Genomic DNA, 10,000 nt, shown 5'->3' with positions numbered 1-10,000 from the left:
AAGGTAAGCACCGCCAAATCCCAGTGGGTTTTTGGTGACATCGATCAGACAGACTATTTATTATTCCTGCAGCCCTGACGGAAAACGGAAAACGACCCAACAGATGGAAAATATCGTTGACCGTTTACAGTGAACCATTTCAAACGTCGCTTTCACATTTCGAAATGTGGGATTTATTTGAACCCTCGTCTCCACGCGTCAAACCTAACTGGACAAATCACGTACTCGCAAAACTGATGTTCAAATCCCTCCTCCAATGCGCACCTAAAGCTGGTGATTGGTTGGTGACTCGAAGGCCGCTACTCCCCCTCTGCGCTCATTGGCTGGCCGCGGATCAGTAACAATGTTTAATGCACTATGAGGTAAAGTGAGTTAGTCAGTGGTAGGGGTTGAAAGAGGGAGCGTGTGCCTCAGCACAGAGTGAGTAAAAAAATAACCGCACAGTTGTCAACAGCTGACGTGACACACGAAGCCCGCATTTGGTTTTGACAAGACTTTCTGAGAAAACACATTGGACTGGACTGTTTGACTGCGTTTCTGTCGCAAAGCAAGTGTGGACATACAATTCTGACAGGCAAGGACACTGCTATCACAGGGATGTCTCCAGCCGCGTCAATGCAGCATGTGAGAGGACTGATCACATTGCTAATATCCGTTATGGATCTATAATTTCCCCCCGTCTTGGTATTCACAACCTCTAATAAAGATTCTTCGGGGGAGAGCCGTGAGTCACTGCATAGCCCACGGAGCCGAGCGAAAGCAAGTCCCTGCATTCTAATCAGAGGGGATACGGGAGAGAGGACGCGTCTCATTGAAATTACATTCAGGGCTACTTTTCTGGATCAGTTTGACTTCCATACTGTAGTGAGCATCGGCCTGGACTTCGATTGCGCCCTGGCACTAGCAGGGTGGAACAAGCGGGATTATACATTGCATTTTTATATTTCCCAGGCTGTCTCTGTATAGGGTAAGTTTATGCCTTTTAATCAACACGTAGGCTACTCCTCAGCGAGGCTGTGGTGTGTGGTTCAGGGACTGTAGGATAGCTGGCGTTCCAGCACCGCAGTCAGACTGAGAGTGTTGCTCTGTTCAAATTGGGACCGTGTCAGAATGGATGCAACAGCTTAAGGAAGCCACCGAGCCTCGCGGGGGATGAGCAGTGACGGTAGAAGTGTGTCATTCGTCTTTTTTGTCTTTTCTTCTTGTCATCTTCCTCCCTCGCCTTTTTGCTGTTTGGGTTTGCGTTTGGATTCTATTAAATAAGGAGATTATGTGTGAGTGTGCGTTAAAGGAGCTTATTTTAACACATTTGTATTCACGGGGTTGCCTCAAGACGGTTTGCTCAAGAGATTGGTTCGGTTAAGCACATAAGAATGCTTTGGAGAAAAATGGATTTACATTGCAGTAACCATTAGAATGACTAAATGAGCACCAGATTTGTGTAGCTTTTGTGGAATAGAGAAGTCACTTCATAGCGAAATGTGGACGCATAAATTAACGTACATGTCGGGAAGCCAGCAGAATACCAAGTAGCCGCACAGAAATCTGTTTTGAGCCGTTTGTATTCTTGTCAAGGTTACATTATTGACAGACTGTCTGCATCTGCTTTGAAGGTAGGAAGAATTACGCGTTAGCTGCTCATTTCGTTAAGTCGCCGAGGTGAGAATGCGCATATCAGAGCAAAGGTGTTGCCTCTCCATCTCTATCCGTAACGCAGCAATTTGTTAATTTATTTGAAACTGAAACCAACTGCTGGCATTATTTTCAGAGAAAAATAATGTTTTGTCTTCTGTTTTTCAGACGGAGGGACGCAGTACCTGGCTGTTTCATTTGGTGGAAGCCGGATTGTGATGATGCCTCGGATGAGCCTGGGCGCTCAGCAGAATTTAAATTAGGTGCTCACCAGCACTGTTTGTTGTGGAGAAAAAGGGCACGATAAAACCATTCCGGAGGGAAAGAAGAGGACATTTTAATGAACGTACGGCAAAATGACTTTATACCTTTCTTGCAATAAAGTGCTGTACCCTCGGTAATTGAGTGGATAAATCGCTGGTTTGCCGAGCAAATCAACAGGTCGCAGCGTAAACGCATCGGAATCAAGGGCGCACACGCTGAAGGGATGTATCTTTCTATTTTGTTTTTCGTCTGTTTTTGGGCTCAAGCCCTAACACTGAGAAACTTGAACTACTCGGTGCCGGAGGAGCAAAAACAGAACACTATAATCGGTAACCTCGCCAAAGATGCAAACATTGACATAAACGTAACGGGCCAAAAATCCAACTTCAGGGTGTTGGAGAATTCTGCCCGGCATCTCGTAGACGTGGACCCCACGAGCGGGCTGCTGAGGACTAAGCAGCGGATTGACAGGGACACGTTGTGCCAACGAAACCCCAAGTGCCAGCTCTCTATGGAGGTATTTGCCAACGACGCAGAGATATTCATGATCAAAATCGAAATACAGGACATAAACGATAATTCCCCCACCTTTCCCAACGACGTGATTGATCTCGAGATAGCTGAGAATGCGGCGCCCGGCACGCGCTTTCCCCTGACCGCTGCATATGACTTGGACGCCGGGGAGAACGGGCTGAAAACCTATCAGATCACGCGAGACGATTATAGCATCTTTTCTTTGGATGTAAAATCAAGAGGGGACGGAACTAAATTCCCCGAGCTGGTGATTCAGCGGCCGTTAGACCGGGAGGAACGCAGCCATCACACGCTGATCCTAACGGCTATTGACGGAGGGGAATATCCCCGATCCGGTACCATGCAGATTAATGTGAAAGTTATTGATTCTAATGATAACAGCCCGGTGTTTGGGCAGCCTTCCTATGTGGTAGAGGTTCCCGAGAACACCCCCACCGGAAGAGTATTGATAGATTTAAATGCCACAGACCCCGACGAAGGCAGCAACGGGCAGATAGTTTATTCATTTAGTGGCTACACGCCAGACCGGATCAGGGAACTGTTCTCTATAGACCCCGAAACAGGTGTCATAAAGATTCAGGGGAAAATCGACTATGAGGAAAACCCAATTATAGAGATTGATGTCCAGGCAAAGGATCAAGGGCCCAATCCCATCCCTGGCCATTGTAAAGTCACTGTTAAAGTGGTGGACAGGAATGACAACTGGCCGTCCATCAACTTTGTGTCGGTGCGACAGGGGGCCATCAGCGAGGCGGCGCCCCCGGGGACGGTCATCGCCCTGGTCCGCGTCACCGACAAGGACTCGGGCCGCAACGGCCAGCTGCAGTGCCGCGTCCTGGGCAACGTGCCGTTCAAGCTGGAGGAGAACTCCGACAACTTCTACACGGTGGTGACGGACAAGCCTCTGGACCGCGAGCTGCAGGACGAGTACAACATCAGCATCCTGGCCAAGGACAACGGCAACCCGCCGCTCAACTCCACCAAGTCCTTCACCGTCAAGATCCTGGACGAGAACGACAACGCGCCTCACTTCACTAAGCCCGTCTACGTCATGCAGATTTCTGAGAACAACGTGCCCGGCGAGTACATGGGCTCGGTGCTGGCTATCGACCCGGACCTGGGCCTGAATGGTACCGTGTCCTATGTCCTGTTACCCTCCAACGTCAGCAGCGACTCCATCCAAACCTTCGTCGGAGTCACGGCTTCGACAGGCGCCATATACGCCCTGCGAGCCTTCAACTACGAGCAGACCAAGTACTTTGACTTCAAGGTGCTGGCTAAGGACTCCGGGTCACCGCACCTGCAGAGCAACGCCACGGTGCGCGTCAACATCCTGGACGTGAACGACAACGTGCCCGTCATCGTGCTGCCTCTGCTCCAGAACGACACGGCGGAGATCCACGTGCCGCGCAACGTGGGCATCGGCCACATCGTCACCACGGTGCGCGCGGTGGACAACGACTCCGGGGAGAGCGGCCGGCTCACCTACGAGATCGCCGAGGGCAACGAGGAGCACCTGTTTGAGATGGACCCCGTCACGGGCGAGGTGCGCACCGCCCACCCGCTCTGGGAGGAGGTGTCCCCCGTGGTGGAGCTGGTGGTGCGCGTCTCGGACCACGGCAAGCCCTCCTTCGCCGACAACGCCAAGCTGATCGTCAAGGCCTACTCGGGCGCGCTGCCCGAGGGCGAGCCGCGCATCAACGCCGAGCGGCACGGCTGGGACATGTCCCTCCCGCTCATCGTGACGCTCAGCATCATCTCCATCATGCTGCTGGCCGCCATGGTCACCATCGTGGTCAAGTGCAAGCGCGAGAACAAGGAGATCCGCACGTACAACTGCCGCATCGCCGAGTACTCGCACCCGGGGACGCTCGGCAAGGGGAAGAAGAAGAAGATCAACAAGAATGACATCATGCTGGTGCAGAGCGAGGTGGAGGAGAGAGACGCCATGAACGTCATGAACGTGGTAAGCAGCCCGTCGCTCGCCACCTCGCCCATGTACTTCGACTACCAGACGCGGCTGCCCCTCAGCTCCCCCAGGTCGGAGGTCATGTACCTCAAGCCGGCGGCCAACAACCTGCCCGTGCCCCAGGGGCCGGTGGGCTGCCACACCAGTTTCACCAGCCCTGTCACCAGCACCACCGAGACGCCTACCAATAGGATGTCCATCATTCAGGTAAGGTGGCGCTGCCCGCCTCCCTCCCTCGCTCTCTCGATTTAGTTTTGCATCTGTATCCATCTTTCCCCAATAGCCATTTTCTGTCTCTCTACCCCTGCCATGACACACACAGGTGTGCACACACATAACACATTATCCAAATCTCTGTCTGGAGCATATCCGCAACTGGTGCATTAAACGTCGGTAACTATAACACACACACACACACACACACACACACACACACATACACACACACACACCCTATCTCACACACAGGCAAACACTCTCACACATTTTCCTGGGCAGCACATTGCTGCAGGTGGAATAAAAAACACCCACCTCCCTGGCTCTCCACTCCTGCTGTCAGTCAGTCTTCTGTCACCTGTTTTCTCTACTTTTTCACTTCTCCTCTCACACTCACAAACGCACTTGCTCACACACACACACACACACACACACACACACACACACACACACACACACACACACACACACACACACACACACACACACACACACACACACACACATCCCTGGCTACAAAACATTGTGCTGAATCCCACCTCTGTGAAAAAATTCCTGTGACAACACACAAATGTTGTGGTAGCCTGTTCCAAGACACACTTAAACCCCTTTGCATACAGCATACCACACTCTCCCCACACACTTACACATGCAAACACACATACCATACATACACCTGCTAGAAAGGCACCCACACACACAGACTCTTTCCCAGCTGATGGTTGACATAGTGTGCTCAGTTGCTGTGGCAAAAAAAATATGTTCTGCTTTAAGCAAGAATAAAAAGCATGGCAAGAATAACAATTGAGTCACACAATTGTGCATGTCGTACAGTTTTTTTGTCTATTCATCTTTATTGAAATCATTCAATGGGGCTGCTCGTATCATTTTGGAGTAATGGATTTTGGTGGAAATGGAGCAGTGTGTGTGTGTGCGTGCTCGTGTGTGTGTGTAATTCTGTTACGTGAGAAGAGAAGAGAGGAGGGGGGGGGGACCCATTGTGTAAGCTGCAGCTCGCCCGTTTCCTGGGAGTTGGTAGACAGTTATGATGCATGGAGGTTGGGCTTAGCCAAGGAGGAGAGAGGAGCTGGCTGAGGGCTGGAGCTGGAGATGGGGCTCTGGGGCTGGGGCTGTGGGGGTGGGGGGTTGTTATTTAATAAATGCTAGAATGCTCTGATTTGCCTCCTCTCGTTCAGAAAATGTACTCAGCCATTTTGCAGCAAATGAAAAGAGCTGCGATCAATGAAGGGCTTCCGGTGTCTACTACCACTACTCCTGCTGTTGCCTCCACCACCGCCGCTGGTGCTCCCGACAGTGCTGCCGCTGCTGCTGTTGCTGCTGCTGCTGCTGTTGTTGCTGCCTCACAGGGGGTGCGCAAAATCCTCTCTCTCTTTTCCCTCTCTCTCTCTCTCTTTCTCTTTCTGATTTTGTCTCACTCACTCCGTCGCTCCCCTCCGCTCTGCCTCAGTCACTCTCTCTATCCATCTGTCCCTCCCTCCCTTTGCTTCTCTGTTTCTCTCTTATCATGCTCTTTCATTTTCTCTACGTCTTTCTCTTTCTCGCTCTTTCACGTTCTCCTCCACCGCTCTGCCTAAGTCACTCCATATCCCTCCATCCCTCCTCTCCGCTCTCCTTCTCTCTATGTCTTTCTCCTCCTCTCTTATTCTCCTCCTCCACCGCTTGTCCTCACTCTCTCACTCTCTCACTCAGTCACTCATTCCGTCCCTGCTCTGCTCTGCTCTGCTCTTTCATTCTCTCTGTGTCTCTGCCTGGCCTGCCTCCCCCACTTCAGCATCTGTCCATCTTCCTATCTTGCCCCCCCTCCCGCTCTCTCTCTCTCTCTCTCTCTCTCACACTCTTTCTCACTTGTTTATTCCCTCAATGCCTGTACCGCTGCATTTCTCACCCTCCCTCTCCCCATATTAATCTCTTTCTCCTGTTCTGTCCTTCACTTACTCACTCACTCACTCACTCACTCAATCAGTCTCTCTCTCTCTCTCTCTCTCTCTCTCTCTCTCTCTCTCTCTCTCTCTCTCTCTCCGTCTTCCCATCTCATCTCTCCCTGTCTATTTCCCCCTCTATCCATCCCTCCTGCTGCTCTCAAAGGAGAGCTCTGATTGTATGCGGGGATGAAATCACATTTGTTTATTTTATTTTTAGCCAGCCGGCGTGCGCTCGCTCGCGCATCACATCAGCCCTGGCTCTCCCCCCCCCCCCCCCCCTTCTCTCCTTTTTCATAAATTGATACCTCACTCGCTCGACGTGGGTTGGCGAGCGAGGGCCCGATGCGTTGCATTGCGTTGCGCTGTGCGTATGATGATCTCTCCTGAATCATTAATAGGCGCGGAGCGGGACGCTGGGGATGGGGATGGGAGCGGCAGGGATAGTGTGTCAGCCAGTCGATTCCCAGGAGCACGGTGGGTGCTGGGATTGTTTTTCCCCCCCTCGCTCCGACAAGAAAAAGACAGAAAGCAAGAGAGAGGGAGACAGAGAGAAAGAGAGAGAGAGAGAGAGAGAGAGAGAGAGACAGAGACAGAGACAGAGGTAGAGAGAGAGAAATATGAGGAAATGAAGACACACCAGAGAGAGAGAGAGAGAGAGAGCATCTCTCTATTTTTATCGTATTGTTTTTTTTGTTCCCCCTATCCTATCATTATCATCCTTGTTATGTTGTTTTTCTCACCCTCACCTTCCGTGGTGCTGATGTTGATCTGTGTTGAAAGATTTGGTTAAGCAGCTGGGAACTTGTGCCTGTGCGTGTGTGTGTGTGTGTGCGCGTGCATGTGTGTGTGTGTGTGTAAGCCTCTGTTCTCTTTCTCTTTGCTTATGCTGCTGTGTGTGTGTGTGTGTGTGTGTGTGTGTGTGTGTGTGTGTGTGTGTGTGTGTGCGCCGGGCGAGGAGGAGGTATGCCTTTGGTGGTAGACGGTTTGGTGACTGTCATGTCAAATGAGCGCACCGGCTTCAAAGCGTGGAATGTGGGGCGCTAGCAGACTGGAACCCAGCTAGCCTCGCTTCGATTTACTTAGCGTTTTTTTGTGTCTCTTTTTTTTGCACCAAGCAATATGTGAGCCTAGCAAGAGCCTATTATTTGCAGTCGCTCTTCATTCAAAGCACTGAATTAGAACGCTTGACTGTGCTTCCTTCTGTGTGTGTGTGTGTGTGTTTGTGTGTGTGTATGTGCAGAGAGAATGAGAGCGTCTGATTGTGTGTGTGTGTGTGTGTGTGTGTGTGTGTGTGTGTGTGTGTGTGTGTGTGTGTGTGTGTGTGTGTGTGTGTGTGTGGAGAAAGAGCCAGTGCTCTAAGCTGAGAAGTTCTGCTCTCTTCGGCACCATTATAGTAGACAGTTTTCAGGCAGTTTTCAGTGAGACAAGTGCTCTCCTGGGTATTTGTAAGTGTGTGTCTAAGTGTTTGTACAAAGTGTGTAGTCGTTACAGTGTTGTGTCTGTGTAGCCATTGTCCCAGCACTGTGTGTTTTTGTATATGTCTTTTTAGTGTGTTCCCCTCAGTGTGTTTCTGAAAACAGGAAGTTCAGATTCTATGTGTGTGTGTATGTGGGTTTTCCTCTGTGTGTGTGTGTGTGTGTGTGTGTGTGTGTGTGTGTGTGTGTGTGTGTGTAGCAGGAGTATTTCTTTGAATATTTTGTGAGATATAGTTTAGGGTGTGTGTGTGTGCGTGTGTGTGTGTGTGTGTGTGTGTGTGTGTGTGTGTGTGTGTGTGTATGTGTGTGTGTAGAAGGAGTGACCATCTTGTGAGGCATAGTTTAGTCTGTATGTCTATGCCTGTGTGTGCATGTGTGTGTATGCCTGTATTAGTGTGTGTGTGTGTGTGTGTGAGAGAGAGAAAGAGGAGCAAGAGAACGGCAGGAGATTTTCAAAAGTGTGTGTCGGTGTGTGTGTGTGTGTGTGTGTGTGTGTGTGTGTGTGTGTGTGTATGTGTTCATGTGTGCGCGTGTGTGTGTGTGTTCATGTGTGTGTGTGTGTGTGTGTGTGTGTGTGTGTGTGTGTGTGTGTGTGTGTGTGTGTGTGTGTGTCTTGCCGTCCCATTGTGTCCGGCCATGGGGTCACAGGCTGGGGGGCAAAGCCGTTAGACTGCAGCCAGGCAAGGCAGGCAGGCAGGCGGACAGACAGGCAGGAAGCCCCAACACTAATAAGTGAACAAAATAATTGGCAAGAGCTTAGTCCCAGCGCTGTGCCTATCTGTTACTGATGGATTACCCCACCACAGCCCTGCACAGCACAGCACAGCACAGAACAGCACATAGCAGAACACATAGTGAGGTAGCAGAAGCCCAGTAGCCCTGTGGCTCCCCTCTCTCTGCTCTAACACTAACACCAACTCCTGGAGGAGGAAGGAGAGAGATGGAAGCTAGATGAGTTTAGAGAGAGAGACAAATAGAGAGAGAGAGAGAGAGGGGGGGGGGAGAGAGAGAGAGAGAGAGAGAGAGAGAGAGAGAGAGAGGAGTGAACGAGGGAGAGAGGGATGGGAAGGTGGAAAGGGAGAGAGAGTAAAGGAGCATCAGAGAGAGAGAGAGAGAGAAAGGGAGAGAGAGAAAAGAGAGAGAGAGAGAGATGTGAGGAAGGAGAGAGGAATGAGGAGGTGGGAAGGGAGAAAGAGGGAGAGAGGGATGGGGAGGTGGAAAGGGAGAGAAAGTGACAGAGTAAAGGATCATCAGAGAGAGAGAGAGAGAGAGAGAGAGAGAGAGAGAGAGAGAGAGAGAGAGAGAGAGGTGGGAAATAGAGCACAGAGAGAGGGGAAGAGAAGTAAGGGGTAGGCACAGTCGAGCATTGTGGATCCTGCATTGAGACGAGCACTATGTCCTGCAGAACACAAAGCAGGAGATGAGGGAAGGGAAGGAAGGAGAGATACAGTGCATGTTGGAAGGTGAAATGGGAGCATGTGAGTTTATGGAGAGAGGGAAAGAGAGTGGAAGGGAGAGGAAGAGTGTGTGTGTGTGCGGGGGGGGGGGTAGAGATGGAAGAAGAGAGGGAGGAGGAAGGCGAGATGCAAGTGAGGAAAAGAGGGGGTGGGGGGCAGAAATGGAAGTGAGTAAAAAGGAGGGATGGGAGAGTGGAAGGAAGGATAGAGGGAAGTGAGGAAAGGAGAGTGAGAAGTAGAGGAGAAGAAGGGAAATATGCACAAATAATGAAGGTGAAGTGAGAAAGAGAGAGAGAAAGAAAAATTGAAGAAGAGAGGAAAGAGAGAAGAGGAGAGTGAGAGGCAGGGAAAAGGAAGACGGAAAATGGCCACAAATAAGGGAGGCACAGACCGAGAGAGAGAGAGAGAGAGAGAGAGAGAGAGAGAAGCAGAAGGAGAAAGTGAAGGGAAGCGAGAGAGTGAAGGAGAGAGGGAGCGAGAGAGGGAGAGAAGGAGTAAGCGAAAGAGAAA

The 10,000-nt window shown here is 50.8% G+C and overlaps 1 protein-coding gene across 1 annotated transcript in view; it reads left to right on the top strand.

The window, feature by feature from the left end:
- The first annotated feature begins 394 nt into the window (after window positions 1–394).
- pcdh17 (protocadherin 17) overlaps window positions 395–10,000 on the top strand; it is a 146,999-nt gene continuing 137,393 nt past the window's right edge. The window contains exons 1-2 of the mRNA XM_063212052.1: window positions 395–967; window positions 1,801–4,606. Coding sequence (XP_063068122.1) covers window positions 2,120–4,606 — 2,487 coding nt within the window. The 5' untranslated portion in view covers window positions 395–967; window positions 1,801–2,119. The remainder of the gene's footprint in view (window positions 968–1,800; window positions 4,607–10,000) is intronic.

This window comes from Engraulis encrasicolus, chromosome 12, assembly GCF_034702125.1.
Source record: "Engraulis encrasicolus isolate BLACKSEA-1 chromosome 12, IST_EnEncr_1.0, whole genome shotgun sequence".
NCBI lineage: Eukaryota > Metazoa > Chordata > Actinopteri > Clupeiformes > Engraulidae > Engraulis > Engraulis encrasicolus.
This window is presented reverse-complemented; position numbering and strand designations above follow the sequence as displayed.